The sequence below is a fragment of the Eublepharis macularius genome, chromosome 4 (assembly GCF_028583425.1).
Source record: "Eublepharis macularius isolate TG4126 chromosome 4, MPM_Emac_v1.0, whole genome shotgun sequence".
Taxonomy (NCBI): domain Eukaryota; kingdom Metazoa; phylum Chordata; class Lepidosauria; order Squamata; family Eublepharidae; genus Eublepharis; species Eublepharis macularius.
The window spans coordinates 159,080,209-159,099,571 of NC_072793.1; the positions used below are offsets into that span (position 1 = coordinate 159,080,209).

General features: G+C 46.8%; 1 protein-coding gene across 2 annotated transcripts in view; it reads right to left on the minus strand.

The window, feature by feature from the left end:
* LOC129327034 (sperm acrosomal protein FSA-ACR.1-like) overlaps positions 1 to 19,363 on the minus strand; it is a 44,398-nt gene extending 25,035 nt beyond the window's left edge. The window contains exons 1-4 of one of the 2 annotated variants that reach the window (XM_054975428.1): positions 19,279 to 19,363; positions 16,292 to 16,539; positions 15,767 to 15,883; positions 14,531 to 14,835 (exon numbers count right to left, since the gene is read on the minus strand). In XM_054975428.1, the coding sequence (XP_054831403.1) occupies positions 14,657 to 14,835; positions 15,767 to 15,883; positions 16,292 to 16,343 (348 nt within the window). In that variant the 5' untranslated portion in view covers positions 16,344 to 16,539; positions 19,279 to 19,363 and the 3' untranslated portion in view covers positions 14,531 to 14,656. Of the gene's footprint in view, positions 1 to 14,530; positions 14,836 to 15,766; positions 15,884 to 16,291; positions 16,540 to 19,278 lie in introns of those variants that run through there. The other variant, XM_054975429.1, reaches the window with a different exon arrangement.

Genomic DNA, 19,363 nt, shown 5'->3' on the forward strand with positions numbered 1-19,363 from the left:
TATTTTCCACCCTACGTCCCTGTGCTGCCTTTCTCCCCAATGGAGACACAAAATAGCTTACATTGTTCCCCTCCTCTCCAATTTATCCACACAACAACCTTGTGAGGTAGGCCTGGCTGAGTGTGTGTGATTAAGCCAAAGGCAACCAGCAACCTTCCATGGCAGAGTGGTGATTTGTACCTGGATCTCCTTGATCCCAGTCTGACAATCTAACCACCACCCCACACAGGCTCTGAGCGGTCAGGGAAGTGGTTAAACACCCTATGCTTTTTCACAGTAGGAATATTTTCCACATTCCTTGTCTGTGGTGTTAACATTTTCCTGGCTTCTCATGAGTAAACCTTTGTTTCCACTGCAAATAGCCTAGGAGTGTTGTAGAGCTGAATGCCAGGATGGCCTGATGACCTTGATTTTTGAAACGGCAACTCCCACCCTTATCCTGAAGCGGGTGGCCAATTTTGAGCCTCCCAGCTTTTTTTTATCATCAGTTATGCCTGCCGCAGACAACCATAGCCCCCAATTCAAAAAATGGCAGGAGGTGGGGATTATATGAGCACCAGGATGTTCCGATTTCTTTCATGGGTAATACAGCAACTCTGACAGTCATGCTAAAGCCAGTGGCCAATTTTGAGGCTCCAAACTTCCCAGAACCCACAATGTCAAAAGCATTTTTGCTCTCTCGATCTTATGCTTCATATTCCTTCCCTTTCAAAAAGATACAGGAAAAATGTCTGTATATTCATATCGATATCCTTACTGATGAAACATATACCCTGTTGCCATTCTAAGGTGTTCAATGTGTCCCTGGAATTTGTAATTCTTCACTAAGCAAAGTGAGAGTTCCAGACCAGCTTCATGCAACCTAAACATTCTCAAACGACACCTAGTGGATTTTTCTGAAGTACCTTCTGCTCAAATGAAGTGGAAGAAAGCCAGGAGTGGCTGTTTGCTATAAGGAATGGAGCACACAACTAGACATGCAGGTTTTTAAAGAGTTGGGTCCAAGTTCCCCTGAGAGCGGAACCACAAATGACAAAAGGCACAGGTTGGACACTTGTCAGCTTCCCTCAAGTTTTGATGGGAAATGTAGGCAGCTTGGCAGAATGTTGGACAAGTGACAGTTGAAAAGTCCATTGGGCAATGGACAGCAGTCGGAGAGCCAAGCTGCAAGTCTAGGATGCCTACATTTCCCATCAAAACTTGAGGGAAGCTGACAAGTGTCCAATCTGTGCCTTTTGTCACTTGTAGTTCCGCTCTGAGCCAACTCAAGTTCCCTGCAGGCACACGGCAGCTGTGGGGAATGGCCGTTAAAAAATAAAGGACAGCCCAAAAGGCCTCAGAACTAGATGTGGGCACGAATCCTGATAAGAATCAAAATTCAGCACGAACCAGGCTGGTTCGTACTTCGAAAACCACCAGTTCGTGGAAGCTTGTTTTTTCAACGAACTTCTGAACTTCCACGAATTGGTCTCCGGTTCATGTTAAAACCCAATGCCCCTTTCCTTGCCTCTGCAAAGTGACATGGAAAGGGGCATTTAAACTAGCAGATCAGCTGCTTCTCAGGTAGATCCCTGACAAGCAGCTGATCCAAACTGGGGGAGGTTTAAATGGCTGTTTCCCTGCCACTACAAAACGGCACGTAAGGGGCATTTAAACTGGCAGATCATCTGCTTGTCTGGGATATCCCCAACAAGCAGCTGATTATTTAAATAGTGGAGCTCGGCTGGCTGGCCAGGAGCTCCCTGACGGCCAACCAAGCCACACCTGCTGTTTAAATGGGCAGTTCCCCACCGCTCCGAGCAAAGGGGACATGCCCATGGGCAGTTCCTCGCTACTCTGAGCTTCCTTCTCTCCCTCTTCCACCTCCGCTCTCTCTTACACTCTCACTCTCTTGACTACTTACTCTCCTCCTCTCGTTCTTTTGTCCTCAACTTCCCATCCCACCTTCTTCTCTTGCCTTTTTATGGGGACTTTGGCACGGGACACCCACCATAACCTCCCATCCTTGCCCTATCCTCTCAGCAGCCCATTCCCTTGGGCTTCATGGGCACTGCCTAAGCTCCGGGGCCTCCTCCTGGGGTTGGCTGCCCTCTCTCATCCCATTTGCACTCTTATTGTCCCATTGGAGGGTAGGTCTGGCTAGATTCCACCTGCCCCGCCTGACCTGCTGTGACTTAGACATCTCTTCCCTTCCTCTGGCTATTGGGAGGGGCAAGCCACCGGAGCCGGAGGCTGCTTTTCTGACATGTGCCCACTGCAGGGCTGTCTCCAAGGAAGCAGGGCCAACTGTGGCATTGCCCCCTTCCGCCGCCCCTCGGCTTTTCACAGTGGCAGCCTCATTCTGTTCCTCCACCTCCATGGAGCCTGCAGGGGTGGATGAACAGCTTGCTCCTGGCTGTCTCCCGCCTCCTTTTTCTCGTGAGTCCAGGGGCTGAGCCTTGGAACCTGGACACACCTCCCCCCTTGGCCTTTCTGCGAATGCGTCAGGGTCGGCTTCAAACAACCAGGACATTATGTCTGCATCAAGGTGGCTGGCCCCACGGTGGTACTTGATCAAGAACTGGTACGGGAGTAGGGAGTGGTACCAGCGTAATATCCTTGGATTATGTTCCTTCATGCGGTGCATCCACTGGAAGGGCATGTGGTCTGTGAAAGTCTCTCCCTTTCCAGCTAATTTCTCTGGAATCCTGCTTGGTGACTTAGTGATGGATTCAGATCTTTCCAAACCTTGCGGGCTGGAATGGAGAGCAAGTGGACAAACATATTGCTGCTTTATCGAGCTGCAGAGGAAAGCAACAGCACATGCTTGGAGCTTGGCTGTGATATTATTTACTAGACAGAATGGGAAAATACTGGGTTTTCCAGCTCAAAACTGGGCACCTGGCAATCTTATCAACAAATGGGCTTTCACCATCCAACAAAAGAGGGTTGAGCAATTTATTGGTTAAGGAATCATACACAGCTCCTTGTCCCCCTGATCAACCCAACTCTGCATAGCCAATCTGATGCCTCTGGGATGCTCACCTCACGGGTACTCCCGTATTGAAACCCATTTTGTTCCAGCCTAGAAATAAAAGGTGGCATCTGCATTAGACTAATATCAAATGGCACTGTTTCGTACGAAGGGCATAACAGGATACAAGGCAGCTCCTCGAACAACCATGCAGAGCCCATCCCAAGAGAGATTCAATTTGTACTCCACAATGCATGGAAAGCAGGCGATAGAGCTGTGTTTGAATAAGGACTGGACTGAGCCCTAAAGTTTCAACTTTATTGGTGGATTTGTTTCAGAATTTGCCCCCAGTTTCAGTAAGAGCATGAGAGTTGCAGTACCCAAAGTGAATAAAATCAGAACATCCAGTGTTGGCAGGCAGTATCAGGATGCAGTGCCAAACATGGAGCTGGAACATCCTGAGCAAGGCAAACTCCAGAACCCGAAGTGATGGTTGTCCGGGGAAGGCATAACTCATCAGAAAATAAATCTAGGCTTTTCAAATTTAGTTGCCAGCCTCAGGATGATTATTGGAGTTGCAGTGTCAGAATAAAGGGAATTGAACATCCCGATCCAGGTTATCTCCAGAAGCTCCCAATGTTATTTGCCACGTTAGCGAAGGTTGTCTGTGGCAGGCATGACTCGTCAGAACCAGAAGTTAGTAGTTTGCAAAAGGGCCACTAACTTCAGGACGATGACGGTGTGAGCCAAATCTGAGCAAAAGTATTGCCATATTAGTAGCATTGAGGTGAGCATATTATTAACTAGAACAGAACCATTTATTACTAGCATGCAATGTAGACAACAGGTGAGGTCTTGAGTAGACATGGGCACGAACCAAAAAAATTTAATGACTCTGCGGTTCGTGGTTCAGTGCCGACGACGATCCCGAGGTCACGAACCGCAACGAACCTAACCCGTTGCTGAACCGGTTAGAGGTTCGTGGTTCGTGGGTGTCAGAACGGCCCCCGTTGGAATTAGAGAGCCCATATTCCCGGGGAGTGTTTAACAAGCTCTCCACCAGCCATTACCCACGTTTGGTCAAGATTGCAATAGGGATCCAAGCTCCAATTAAACTCTCTCTGTCTCTCTCCCCAAAGGCTAGCAAGTAGCAAGCAACAGCTTTGTCACACTCCACTGCTCGCTGAAAGTGAAACCCAGACTGGGAGCCCATGGCTATTTATAAGCACAGGTCCCATTGAGCAAAGCAGGAGGTCTGTGTTTGGCCATCAGAGCTGCCTATCAGGGTTTGCAGGGATGAGATTGGAGTGCCCATGGCTACAGAACACCCCCTTCCCCCTCCCTCCCCTGGGTGTCTTCTCCCAACCTGTAACCGCTTTGTAGCTCCATGGTTGGAAGGAAGACCTGCCGATCAAGGTAAGCTGGGCTTCCATTCGGGTTTCCAGGGCGACAGAAGGAGTGCAGACAGAGTTCAGGCATTCCCCCGGCTCAGTTTCCAAGGGAATTGATTGCTGGTGCCTGAATGTCTGGCTTCCCGAACCGCGGCCGAACGCGGAAAACCAAGCCTTTTCCGAAAGCTGGTTCGTTGGACGAGGACAATCATGAACCGCCAGATCGCGATCACGCAATCGCCAATTTCGTGGGTATTTGAAGTTCGTAATGCGGTTCATGCCCATCTCTAGTCTTGAGTTCTCCTGGAATTACAGCTGATCTCCCAACTACAGAAGTCAGTTCCCTTGTAGGTAACATCTGCTTTAGAGGATGAACTCTGGAACATCACAGCCCTGCTGGGCTACCTCCATCCCCCCAAAGTCCACCCTTCCCAAATACCTCCCCTCCCCCAAATCTCCAGGAATTTCCACGCCAGAGTTGTCCACCTTACTGCCTGCTTTCCGAAATACATGACTGGCACTGGGTTGTGGAATGTGGCACTAATCCTGCCCCTCTGGCAAGACCTTGAATTTGTTCCTTTGACTGCTCTGAAGGCGAAATTTTATTTTATTTACATTATTTGTAGCCCCCTTTCTTACTGAGAATCAATGAGTTGTTTTTTCGTCAGATCTTACTGTAGAAAATGTCCTGTGCCTTAAGCTCTGTTTCTTTACTTTCAGGGTGACTCTTGCTGACTTATTTAAATGACAGCCCTCTGCCGTTCCCAGGTATTCAGTGTGTGTATGCTTCTACTGAGGGAGGAGTGAGGATCAGACCTTTGCTTCAGCAGCGAAAGTGCTACATAAGTGGAGAAAAAAATGCCATTTTTCAGGCCTGATCACAACCATTCTTCCAGGCCCTCTCTTCTCACAACAACCTACCTCTTGACATTCAGCTCCCACACCTCAGCTTCTGCCCCTGCCTGTACAGAGTATTCAACCTGGCCCTGACCCTTGGGCCCCGTGGAGGAACTCTGTTCCGTTGAACAGCCAGCTCTCACCCTTGCTATCCTTTTCCTACTCCCTGGTGCTCTTCTGAGTGTCCCATCCAAACTGCCCCACCAAGGAACTTTTTGCTGGAAGCATTCAAGAGAAATCAGGCCAAAGGTGCAGGTTTATTTCTGCTTACACCACCCAGTGCTTTATAAGACCGAGATGCCAAAAAATGGAATACAAATGAGTTATTAAGGATTTTGGTAGGGTGGTGGGTGAGGACCAGGCCTTAAGGATTCTCTGGTAGGCTTGGCGCCGTGGAGGTTTCACCGTCAGGTCCCAATGGTGGCACAACGTTACAGAAATCTGTACCACAGCATGTGAAGTAGAAGGGCACGAGATTTGTCTTTCAATGGAATGTGTCACAGTACAGTGTGAGCCCACAGTCAAATATCATCTCCTTGTTTTCTGTAATGGAAGAAAACAGAAATGTGAATATATAGATGGTTGTTGTGGATTTTCCGGGCTGTATAGCCGTGGTCTTGGCATTGTAGTTCCTGACGTTTCGCCAGCAGCTATGACTGGCATCTTCAGAGGTGTAGCACCAAAGGACAGGGATCTCTCAGTGTCACCCACTGACACTGAAAATATAGAATTTTTTCTGTATTTTTTTAAAGGGAACTTATATGGAGCATTAGATCAAGAGAGGAGAAATACTTTTGACATTGTGGGTTGTGAGACGAGAAAAGCGTCTAACAGAGTCCTGGGCAGAGGGTCCACTGGTCCATTTCTGGCAGACCCCCTGGTGTCTGCTGGGTCCTAGGACCCCTGCAAAGAATACTGGTCTATGTTGGCTTTCGTCTGAGCTATGAAGACACCTATTCATGGTCAGTCTGACATCACAGATTAAAACCACGGTGATTTGTAAAGAAATTCCAAAAATAAAAGTAAGAGAATACCGCAATTCCAAAAATAAAGGTAATAGAATGCTGCGATATTAACTATGCTATGTATAAATATTGGAGTTTTCTAGAGCTCTTCGGTAGGCTGAATATTGGATGGAGGGAGGTGTGTTTTTGTGAAACAATCAATGGTGTGAGGGCACAATTACAAAGCAAAAAGAGTTCATCTGCAACCTTAAAATGGAATAGAGGGTAGGTTAAAAAGGGTAAAGTTAGTCCCCTGTGCAAGCACGGAGTCATTACTGACCCATGGGGGGACATCACATCGCAACATTTTCTTGGCAGACTTTTACAGGGTGGTTTGCCATTGCCTTCCCCAGTCATCTACACTTTACCCCCAGGAAACTGGGTACTCATTTTACCGACCTCTGCCAGGATCGAACTCAGGTCGTCGTGAGCAGAGCTTGGGTTGCAGTACTGCCGCTTACCACTCTGGGCCACAGGGGTCAGAGTGGTAAGCTAGAGGATATTTTGCACTTAATGGGATGCATTGGTCAAGGTGCAAATGGAGTTTCCTGGGATTGCTGAGGGGAAAGGAGAGAGGGAAAATGATACTGTTGCTGTTTGAATATAAAAGGGTGCAGCTGAACAGCAATCCCTCCAAGCACTGAGGCTGCTTTCACATGGAAACAGTTCTTGGTTGTGTACTCCTTGCCGCTGCAAATGGAGAGGGATTTACTCTGGCCATGGAGATTCCATACGGTCCATTCCATTCACATACAAACATATGCACACCCATATGTACCTGAGCCTGCCATTTCCCTTCACGGCCAGAGGGCTTTGTAACAGCTTTTTAAAAACATCAGTACTAGCGATATCACTATTACTATCTCACTCTAGCCTGGAAGATGGTTTCTTACCTCGACACGGCCGACCTGGCCACCTGGATCCATGCTATGGTAACATCAAAACTTGACTTTTATAATGCACTATACATTGGTCTCCCATCTAAGTTAACTAGGAGGCTCCAATTGGTGCAAAATGCTGTGGTTCAACTGTTATCAGGAGCGAGCAGGAGCATGAACGTCACTCCCATCCTACAGTCACTTCATTTGCTACCTATCCGTTACCGTGCTCAATTCAAGGTATTGGTTATTACATACAAAGCTCTTCGTGGCCTTGGCCCAGCATACCTACGAAATTGTCTAACTCTTTACGTCCCTCCACAGCAGCTTTGCTCATCTGAACAGGGTCTCTTGCAGGTGCCGGCCTGCACACGGGCAAAATCAACAGCAGCCTGCACATGGGCTTTCTTTGTGGTGGCCCCCCACCCTATGGAACAGTCTGCCTGAGGAGGTCAGGAGAGCCCCCACTCTCCTGGCTTTCCGCAAATGATGCCAAACCAAATTATTCAAAAAGGCTTTTTACTCAGATCTGAGGGAATTATTATAGGGAGGGGTCTCAAATGCTTTGCTAATGAGTTGGGGAACCATAAACTTCACCACTATGTTGCCTTGGATATTATCTGTTGCTCAAATATGTACTCTTATACTACCTGTACTTCATGTTTATCTAATGTCAGTCCTAGAATTGATTAAGTTCTGTTTCATCAATTCTTCAACTCTGTATTGGATCCTTACTAATGCTACGTCTTTGTAAAATCCTATGACATTTTTGTGGCAATGTCTTTAATGCTGTATGGAAATGTTCCTGATACTGATTGTACTAATCTCACACTATGTAATCCGCCTTGAGTCTCAGTGGGAAAGGCGGACTATAAATGACATAAATGAATAAATAAATTACAGCAATACAGTAACTATCGATTTAAAATATAGAAAATCCATTGAGAGAGTGTGATGGAGGCCACAAGATAATAGAGGGAAAGAGACAGAGGAGAACGAGGGATCATCTTATGTTCATATACAAGTTACAAGTATTTCCAGTAATAAAATATTGTTTGGGGTATAACATTTCGGGGGGCGGGGCGGGCATCTTATATTCAAGGTCCTCTTCCTTTTGAGTAAATGTGGTACAATGTTACATTAAGCCAAACCAGGTAATATTACCTAGTGGATGGAGACCTACTGGTCGAATCCAGGGCAGATCTTCTTTTGTTTCTCTGTTGGGTCTGTGGTCTTTAGCATCTCATTAAAATCAACTGTCAGTATGCATTCTTGCTTAGTAACAAGCAAGGACATCATAGGATCACTCGAATTCAACACAAGATTTCTGTCAACCCACTCAGAATTCATGTTATAGTGGGGAGGAGAGGAGCAACTCCACGAGACTCAGAATATTGCTGCATCCCTCTATCCACTTTTGAAAGGCATTTGATTTCCAAAAACCTTAGGAGGTGACAACAGTTCCTATCAGCTGGGAAAGGAGAGGGAACGTGCGACTCGGAAGCCCCAGAGTTACTCTGTGTGTGAGCCCAAGCACATGGGACAGTCAGCTCTAGCTTTCCCCCCACCCCAAAACTTGGCTAGAAGCTGAGGGCTCCCAAGGGAGTCACAGATGGGCAAATCAGATCTTGGCAGCACAAAGAGATCTAGGTGACAGGGAGGAGAGACACACAGAGAGAAAAGGATACTACAGCATCTACTTAGGAATTTTTTGGCTCCCTAGATCAACTCACCACAAGCAACATGTCAATACTTATTTCTCTATTCTGCGCTGGTGTTCATGGGGGTAGCAGACTTTGCCAGACCCTAATGAGTCAATTGCCTTAGGCGTCAAAATTATCTGGTTACAATATCAGTCGAGTAAGGTTAGAGTGTCCCTCATGAAACGGTAGGAGGATGCCACTGTCATTGACCCAAAAACCTCACTGCTATGGAAAGGGGGCGTGGAGCACTGCACTTGGGCATCAGTAAATCCTTGGCAAGGGGGAGCGTTCCAAGATTCGGAGTCAGAATATGGAGTTGCACAGAAATATGGGGGGGGTTGCCCTTGGCGGCTGCAGTGCATTATCTTGCTAATAACACAAGGATGGCCTTTGATTATCAAAACCAAGAGCACTTGCAGGTTATTGTGCTATTGCATGTGTGGGGTGGGGAGGTTAGATTCTTACCTTTATATATCATAATTGAGCAAGACATATTAGAAAAGCGGGTCTCGCATACACCTTCACCCTCCTTACACTTGCCATTCATATAACTGCTGCATGTGTTGCACTTCAGACATTGTCCTGTGAGAGAAAAAGAGGTATTATTAGAGCAGAAGTATGGTGGAGTGGTTAGAGAGCTGGAGTAGGATAAGGTGTGATATCATTATATTAATATCACTTTGGATCAACCTGCTTGAAACGCTACAACAGTACAATGATAAGTGACAGCACGGAAATAATGTTTCTTAATTTTGTGTCCCCTGAGGATAGAAATTAAGACAGGCATTCCTGTGCCATAGGAGGCTATAGGGAAATCAGCACTCCACCACAGACCTCTTTCCTCGTGTACTAAACAGCTGCAGGCACATCAAAAAAAGTCCTACCAAGGGACAGACTTCCTCCTCCCACCCCACTTTTAAGCTTCACATCAGGTAGGTTGATCTCCCCAAGGTCCTAAATGCATGAATGGATGCATGTCTTACCTTTTATATGCACATATCTGCTTCTTGGGATATAAGTGTAACTTTTATGTCCCCTCTTCTCTGCTTCCTTTACTTACTGAATCATCAAACAAAGACCAGTGGTAACTCCTGTTGTGTCACTCTCTGATATTCATCCTTATCAAAGAGACCTAAATCTCATCAATCTATATCTGCCACTATCTCTGTCAACACCTGTCATCTATGACATCCCCTGACATCTATGAACCTTCCCCCTCTCTGGGAAGATACTTTTCTGCCAATTATCCCGTTTCCCTCAAACGACTCACCTATGGCCAGGCAGAGCAGAGCAGAAAATGCCACCTTTAGAATCCTGTTCATCTCGGTTGACTGTCCCAGTGCAGCTGAGGATGGGACAGAAGACAGGCAGAGAATCTCCTTCAGATGAGATGTTCACCTACCACCTTCGGACAGCTCTGGGCAGGGAATTTATCCCCTCAAGAAACTAGAAAGAGCTGACAACAAGAGCCAAGAAGGCGTGGAAATACCTGCCTACTGGAAATGGATGCTGAGATCTTCATGTGACCTTTTTGTAACAGACCCAAGAAGAATTTGCATTTGGTTTTGGGAATTGTTATGATGATGATGACGACGACGATGACGATGACGATGATGAGAGAGTTTTTGATGCTGACCCCTGACGTAAAACATCACAAGAACTGCCTCCTCTTGTAGGAGCCATCACTGTCCATTTGGGCCATTATCTGAAGTTTTGCCTTGTGTGGCGGCACCATAGAAAGAGGAGAGAGTGGCTACTTGGAAAAGGCACCCCCAAAGTAGTGGAATGTTCACATGCTTAATTATTTGCTTTTGGGAGCCCACTAGAGCGCTCCCCTTGCTCCCCTAAATGCACTTGGCAGCCAGAGGGAACCAAACACCTGGCGATAGGGTCAAGGAGTCTATAACTGCTGTCAGCTCCTGCTGACCGCCGCCAGAACAATCGGCTCCCTCTTATCACCTCCCACACTCTCGCCTCCCTGTGGCTGCAGAGCGCTTTCAGGGGATCAAAGGGAGCCGGCAGTGGTGAGATTAGAGCCAAGTGGACGAGACGAGATGCCTAGAGAAAGAACCTCTGCCAGGGAGAAGAGGGATTCTCTCCCTCGTCTCCCTGGCAGAGGTTCTTTCTCACTACACTTCCCATGGAACCTTGCAGGGAACTGATCCATGTCCTCTATGCTTCAGGTATCTCGTTTGTTTTGGCTCTGAAATGAGGAAATCAGTCTAAAGAAATAAGTCTTAAAAATTGGCTGCAGACCAACACCATTGCTTCCAGGTCACAAGAGAAGTGGTGTAATCAGCTAAGGGGAAATCTGGTCATTCCGTCCTATTTTCCTGGGGTCCTTGCCAGGTTCCTGCCAATGGCATGCAATCTCTGGGCAGCCTGCCTTCTCCTGCTGATCACCAGGAATCGACAGGCAAAGGCTACAGTCACCAGGAGATTGCCCGCCATCAGCAAGAACCAGGGAAGTCTATGTGAGGCTACAAAATATCTTTATGGATTGTATGGTGCAGAAGTGAAAGCCTTAAACTGCACTGGAGATGGAACAAAATAGGCAGCCGTGTTAGTCTGTCTGTAGCAGTAGAAAAGAGCAAGAGTCCAGTAGTACCTATAAGACTAACAAAATTTGTGGTAGGTTATGAGCTTTTGTGAGCCACAGCTCACTTCTTTAGGGGTCTGATAGCCTTTCCTATCTTCAACCTAGTGTGTACATTCCATCTTTCCTTCTTTCTTCAACCTAATGTGTAACATAGCGGTGGAAGTTACACAAGGAGAGTCAAATTCAAGGGCACACAAGCTCCAAAAAAGATAACCTATATAACTTTCAGCTGTGACAGAGTATATCTTCTGGGAAATTAGGGACTGAACGGAAACACCCTCAGCACACAGCAGAACCTGAAATTCATGATGTCACAGGAATTCTGTCAAGAAAAGCTTCAGTTCCAGCAATCAGGAGTGAAGGAGAAAAAGGTAGAAGAAGAAATCCTCATGTAAATATTTTGTGGGGATACCAAAGATCTTGAGCTAAGGATGAGGGAAAGGCACTCCAGTGTAGAAAAGGACCGCCATATAGAGTCCCCAGAGCATATGGCTGATTAAGCCAAAGGCAACCAGCAACTTTCCATGGAAGCGTGGTGATTTGTACCTGGATCTCCTTGATCCTAGACTGACAATCTAACCACCACCCCACACAGGCTTTGAGAGGTCAGGGAAGTGGTTAAACACCCTCTCCTTTTTCACAGTAGGAATATTTTCCACATTCCTTGGCTGTGGTGCCAGCATTTTCTTGGCTTCTCATGAGTAAAGCAATAGGTGAGGTCTTGAGTTCTTCTGGAATTACAGCGGATCTCCCAACTACAGAAGTCAGTTCCCTTGTAGGTAACATCAGCTTCAGAGGATGAAATCTGGAACATCACAGCCCTGCTGGGCTACCTCCATCCCCCAAACACCACCCTTCCCAAATACCCCCCAAATCTCCAGGAATTTGCCAAGCCACCTTACTGCCCACTTTCTGAAACACGTGTCTGGCACTGGGTTGGGGAATGCGGCACTAATCCAAGCTCCTCTGGCAAGACCTTGAATTTGTTCCTTTGACTGACCTGTCTCTGAGGGCCAAGCTTTATTTTACTTAGAGACTTTTCGCACTCGGGTTTTAAAGCGTGTCTGTACCTGTTCCGCATCCCATGTTTTCAGGGCTTTCACATTTGCAAGCAGGTCATAGGACGCAATGCCGCTCTTTTACCCCATTACTTCGATTTTTCTCCCTGCTGATATAGCCCGATGTTAATTTTTAATCAGCTGCCCAGTCGGGGCAGATGCGATTAATGCCAATGTGAACGTTTTGCGGCACTCCCCCCTTCCTCTTCTTTTCCTTGGTTGCTGATTGGATTTTGTGAAATTAACCACACCCACATAATAGCTCTCTGAACTCCTCTTTTCCGCCATTTTTTTGGCTGCAGATCTCTCTTACGACTCTTTTCCTTTGGGTGGGACCTGCAAGGGATGGGGGGGGGGTTGTTTTAACTTCATTCCCCTTTCTCCACTTTATGTGCTCTCTCTGTGCCCCAGCGCGTTTCATGCGAGCGCTGCCTGTTTACTCTTTAAGCCGGGTTGTTTTCCTCCCCTTCTCCTCAGCCTGGATCAATTTTCTTTTCTCTCCCTCCCTCAAGAGCGTCTCTCAAAACGCTGTCAGTCAGAGTGGCGGGGCTTTTCTTTCATGTCCCCTCTCCACCCTTTCAAGCCAGCGAGAGAGCGTGAGGTGGGGGCAGAGGATTGGGTGGCGGGGATGTTAAAGTTACATTACTGGTGTGAGGGAAAGGGAAAGAGAGAGAGGCGTACACACACACACACACACACACACACACACAGAGGCTCTCAACTTCACGCAGCCAACTTGCTAAGCTCAGCCAAATTGTTCCGGGCTCAAGAGCTGCTGCAGCCTCTCCTCTCTGGAGTGTGCACGTGCAGTCCCCACACGAGAGAATTTCCAGCCCCTCAGAAAGCACGCCAAGCCCCGGCTCAACGCGTCTCAGCAGAGCCAGAGGCAGGTATAAGTGTGCTCCCCCCCCACACCATGCAAAACCGCTGGGGAGGCAAGTCCTGCCTTACCCCGGGAAAAGTAAGGGGGGAGGGGGGGTTGAAGGAGCACCATGGGAGGAGGCTTGTCTGTCCTAAGACGTAAGGCAGGGTCATTACCACGCATGCTCAAAGTTAAAAAAAAAAAAGCTGACGTGCACTGTGATGCCCCGAAAGGCCGAAACTGAACAGAGGCTTCCAGGCAGAATCACAAGAGGCCAAATCGAAACTGCTGGGAAGTGTGAAAGGATCAGCGCCAAGCCGATGCCACTGCGGTTGCTAAAAAAAGGCGCTTTAAACTGTGTGTGAAATATCTCTTACATTATTTGTAGCCCCCTTTCTCATTGAGATTCAGTGAGTTGTATTTTCGCCAGACTCTATTGTTGAAAGTGTCTTGTGCCTTAAGCTCTGTTTCTTTACTTTCAGGGTGACTCTTGCTGATTTACTTAAATTGCCATCCCAAGGTATTCTGGGTGTGCGTATGCTTCATAAGAACATAAAAGCATAAGAGAAGCCATGTTGGATCAGGCCAATGGCTCATCCAGTCCAACACTCTGTGTTACACAGTGCCCAAAAACTGGGTGTCCTCAGGAGGTCTGCCAGTGGGGAAGGGACGTTAGAAGCCCTCCCACTGACTGGCCCCCCAAACACCAAGAATACAGAGCATCACTGCCTTAGACAGAGAGTTCCATCTTTACCTTTTGGCTAATAGCCACTGAAGGACCTCTGCTCCATATGTTTATCCAATCCCCTCTTGAAGCTGTCTATGCTTATAAGAGATCTCCACTGAGGAAGGAGTGAGGATCAGACCTTTGCTTCAGCAGCGAAAGTGCTACATAAGTGGAGAAAAAAATGCCATTTTTCAGGCCTGATCACAACCATTCTTCCAGGCCCTCTCTTCTCACAACAACCTACCTCTTGACATTCAGCTCCCACACCTCTGCTTCTGCCCCTGCCTGTACAGAGTATACAACCTGGCCCTGACCCTTGGGCCCCGTGGAGGAACTCTGTTCCGTTGAACAGCCACCTCTCACCCTTGCTATCCTTTTCCTACTCCCTGGTGCTGTTCTGAGTGTCCCATCCAAACTGCCCCACCAAGGAACTTTTTGCTGGAAGCATTCAAGAGAAATCAGGCCAAAGGTGCAGGTTTATTTCTGCTTACACCACCCAGCACTTTATAAGACCAAGATGCCAAAAAATGAAATACAAATGAGTTATTGAGGATTTTGGTAGGGTGGTGGGTGAGGACCAGGCCTTAAGGATTCTCTGGTAGGCTTGGCGCCGTGGAGGTTTCACCGTCAGGTTCCAAAGGTGGCACAACGTTACAGAAATCTGTATCACAGCATGTGAAGTAGAAGGGCACGAGGTTTGTCTTTGAATTGAATGTGTCACAGTACAGTGTGAGCCCACAGTCAAATATCATCTCCTTGCTTTCTGTAATGGAAGAAAACAGAAATGTGAATATACAAAAAATTTTCCATATCTTTTGGAAAGGGAAGGTATATGAAGCATTAGATCGAGAGAACAAATATGCTTTTGACATTGTGGGTTCTGGGATGAGAAAAGTGTCTAAGAGAGTGGTGGGCAGAGGGTCCACTGGTCCATTTCTGGCACACCCTCTGGTGCCTGCTGGGTCCTAGGAGCCTTGCAAAGAATACTGAACTAGGCTGAGCTATCAACACACCTATTCACACTCAGTCTGACATCAGTCACCTTGGTGATCTGTAAAGAAATTCCAAAAATGAAGGTAATAGAGTACCTCTTACTAGGGCCCACCACTGTATTATCAATGCTGTGTACCAGCGTTTGAGCTTTCGAGAGCTCTTCATTGGACTGACTATTTGATGGGGGAGGGAGTGTGTGTTTGTGAGACAATCAGAGGTTTGAAGGCACGACAGCAAAGCACAAAGAGTGCGTCTGCAGCCTTAAAATGGAATAGAATACTTATTTATTCTGCGCTGATGTTCATGGGGGTAGCAGACTTTGCCAGACCCTAATGAGTCAGTTGCCTTAGGTGTCAAAATTATCTGGTTACAATATCAGTCGAGTAAGGTTAGAGTGCCTCTCATGAAACGGCAGGAAATTGTTGGAGGATGCCACTCTCCTTGACCCAAAAACCTCACTGCTATGGAAAAGGGGCGTGGCGCACTGCACTTGGGCATCAGTAAATCCTTGGCAAGGGGGAGCGTTCCAAGATTCGGAGTCAGAATATGGGGTTGCACAGAAATATGGGGGGGTTTGCCCTTGGCTGCTGCAGTGCATTATCTTGCTAATAACACAAGGATGGCCTTTGATTATCAAAACCAAGAGCACTTACAGGTTATTGAACTATTATGTGTGTGGGGAAAGGAGGTTCGATTCTTACCTTTAAATATCACAGTTGAGCAAGACATATTAGAAAAGTGAGTCTCGCATACACCTTCACCCTCCTTACACTTCCCATTCATATAACTGCTGCATGTGTTGCATTTCAGACATTGTACTGTGAGAGAAAAAGAGGTATTATTAGAGCAGAAGTATGGTGGAGTGGTTAGAGAGCTGGAGTAGGATAAGGTGTGATATCATTATATCAATATCACTTTGGATCAACCTGCTTGAAACACTACAGTACAATGATAAGTGACAGCATGGAAATAATGTTTCTTAATTTTGTGTCCCCTGAGGATCGAAATTAAGACAGGCATTCCTATGCCATAGGAGGCTATAGGGAAATCAGCACTCCAACACAGGCCTCTTTCCATGTGTATTAAACATCTATAGGTACATCAATAAATCCTGCCAAGGGACAGACTTTTTCCTCATCTATGACATCTTCGAACATCCATCAACCTTCCCCCTCTCTGGGAAGAGACTTTTCTGAACATTATCCCGTTTCCCTCAAACAACTCACCTATGGCCAGGCACAGCAGAGCAGAAAATGCCACGATTAGAATCTTGTTCATCTTGGTTGACTATCCAAGTGCAGTTGAGGATGGGACAGAAGTCCTTCAGATGGAGATGTTCACCTACCACCTTAGGACAGCTCTGGGCAGGGAATGTATCCCCTCAAGAAACTAGAAAGGGCCGACAAGAAGAGCCAAGAAGGCGTGGAAATACCTGCCTACTGCAAATGGATGCTGAGATCTTCGTGTGACCTTTCTGTAACAGAGACAAGAAGAATTTGCATTTGGTTTTGGGAAGTGTTATGATGATGATTATGATGATGATGTTATGAGAGATTTTTTGATGCTGACCCCTGAAGTAAAACATCACAAGAACTGCCTCCTCCTGTAGGAACCATCACTGTCCATTTGGGTCATTATCTGAAGTTTTGCCTTGTGTGGCCGCACCATAGAGAGAGGAGCGAGTGGCTACTTGGAAAAGGCACGCCCAAAGTAGTGGAATGTTCACATGCTTAATTATTTGCTTCTGGGACCCCACCAACGCACTCCCCTTGCTCCCCTAAATGCACTCGGCAGCCAGAGTGAGCCAAGCATGCTGGCAGCAGCGAGAAGGACAAGAAGCCTATCACCGCTGCCAGGTCCTTCTGACTGCCGCCAGCGCAATCGGCCCCCTCTTATCACTTCCCGCACTTGCGGCTCCCACCGGCTGCAGAGTGCTTTTAGCGGAGCAAGAGGAGCCAGCAGTAGTGAGATAGAGCCGAGCGGACTAGATGAGATGCCTAGAGAAAGAACCTCTGCCAGGGAGAAGAGGGATTCTCTCCTTCATCTCCCAGGCAGAGGTTCTTTCTCACAACACTTCCCGTGAACCTTTCAGGAAACTGATACGTGTCCTCCACACTTCAGGTGTCTGTTTGTTTTGGCCCTGAAATGAGGAAGTAAATCAATGGCACGCAATCTCTGGGCAGCCTGCCTTCTGCTGCTGATCACCAGGAGTCCACGGGCAAAGCCTACCCTCTCCAGGAGATTTCCCACCATTAGCAAGAACCAGGCAAGTCTATGTGAGGCTACAAAATATTTTTATGGCTTGTATGGTGCAGAAGCGAAAGCCTTAAACTGCACTGGAGATGCATCAAGATGGGTAGCCCTGTTTGTAGCAGTAGAAAAGAGCGAGTGTCCAGTAGTAGCAAAATAAGAGTAGCAAAATTTGTGGTACAATATGAACTCTCACTTCTTCACAGAGCTCACTTCTTCAGCTCACTTCTTGGATAGGAAAGGCTATCAGACCCCTGAAGAAGTGAGTAGTGACTCACGAAATCTCATAGCCTACCACAAATTTTGTTACTCTTATACGTGCTAATGGACTTTTGCTCTTTTCTGCTTAAACTGCAATGTCCATGATCTTTGTTGCCGGAGTATATTTGTAAGCGCTTCCCTTCTTTTCTTTAACGTAGTGTGTAGAAAAACACAGTGGCAGAAGTTACACAGGGAGAGTCAAATTCAAGGGCGCACAGAGCTCCACAAAAAGATAACCTATATAACTTTCAGCTGGGACAGAGTGTATCTTCTGGGAAATAAGGGACTGAATGGAAACACGCTCAGCACACAGCAGAACCTGAAATTCACGATGTCACAGGAATTCTGGTAACTCCTGTCAAGAAAAGCTTCAGTTCCAGCAATCAAGAGTGAAGGAGTGCTTTTTTCTTGCTTATAAAAAACTTGGTAGTAACTCAATTACTATGGAGTTATACCTGCTATAACAATTGAATGCAACTATGTAATAATTCCCAACTTAAAGTCTTAAAGGAGCTACTGGACTCTTTACTATCCACCAACTAAACCATGCTGGGGATATTTTCCACCCTACCTCCCTGTGCTGCCTTTCTCCCCAACGGAGACACAAAGTAGCTTACATTGTCCCCCCTCTCCAATTTATCCACACAACAACCTTGTGAGGTAGGCCTGGCTGAGTGTGTGTGATTAAGCCAAAGGCAACCAGCAACCTTCCATGGCAGAGTGGTGATTTGTACCTGGATCTCCTTGATCCCAGTCTGACAATCTAACCACCACCCCACACAGGCTCTGAGCGGTCAGGGAAGTGGTTAAACACCCTATGCTTTTTCACAGTAGGAATATTTTCCACATTCCTTGTCTGTGGTGTTAACATTTCCCTGGCTTCTCACGAGTAAACCTTTGTTTCCACTGCAAATAGCCTAGGAGTGTTGTAGAGCTGAATGCCAGGATGGCCTGATGACCTTGATTTTTGAAACGGCAACTCCCACCCTTATCCTGAAGCGGGTGGCCAATTATGAGCCTCCCAGCTTTATTTCCTCATCAGTTATGCCTGCCGCAGACAACCATAGCCCCCAATTCAAAAAATGGCAGGAGGTGGGGATTATATGAGCACCAGGATGTTCTGATTCCTTTCATGGGTGTCACAGCAACTCTGACAGTCATGCTAAAGCCAGTGGCCAATTTTGAGGCTCCAAACTTCATTTTTGTATGCTGGCCACAGCCAACTATAGCTTCCAGTGCAAATAGCCCAGGAGGTGAGGTGGGTGATCATCTCTATCCACTTTTTCAACCCCATGCGTAGTTTTATAAACCTGTATCATGTCTCTCTTTAGCCATCTTTTTTCTAGACTGAAAATGCCCAGACTCTCCAGCTTTTCCTCAGAGGAAAGGGGCTCCAAATCGTCTTGGTTGTCCTCCTTTGTACTTTCCTCAGATCTTCAATACCCTTTTTTCAGATAGGGCGAGCAGAACCTTCCAAATGAGATTGCATCATAACTTTATACAAGGGCATTCTAATATTGGCCATTTTATTCTCAGTCTCTTTCCTAACAATTTCTTCCATGGACTTTGCCTTTTTTCACTGCTGCAACATCCTGGGTTGGCATTTTCATCAAGCTTTCTACTACAACCTCAAGATCTTTTTTTCTATCTCACATCTCACAGCTAAGATCTTGCACACGTTATCCCATTGTGGGCTACTCACTTGATCGCTGCAGCCGTATGGTTCTCTAAGGTACACAGGTTGGAAGTCTATTCCTCCACTCTGGGGAGAGGTGGTGGTTTGCATC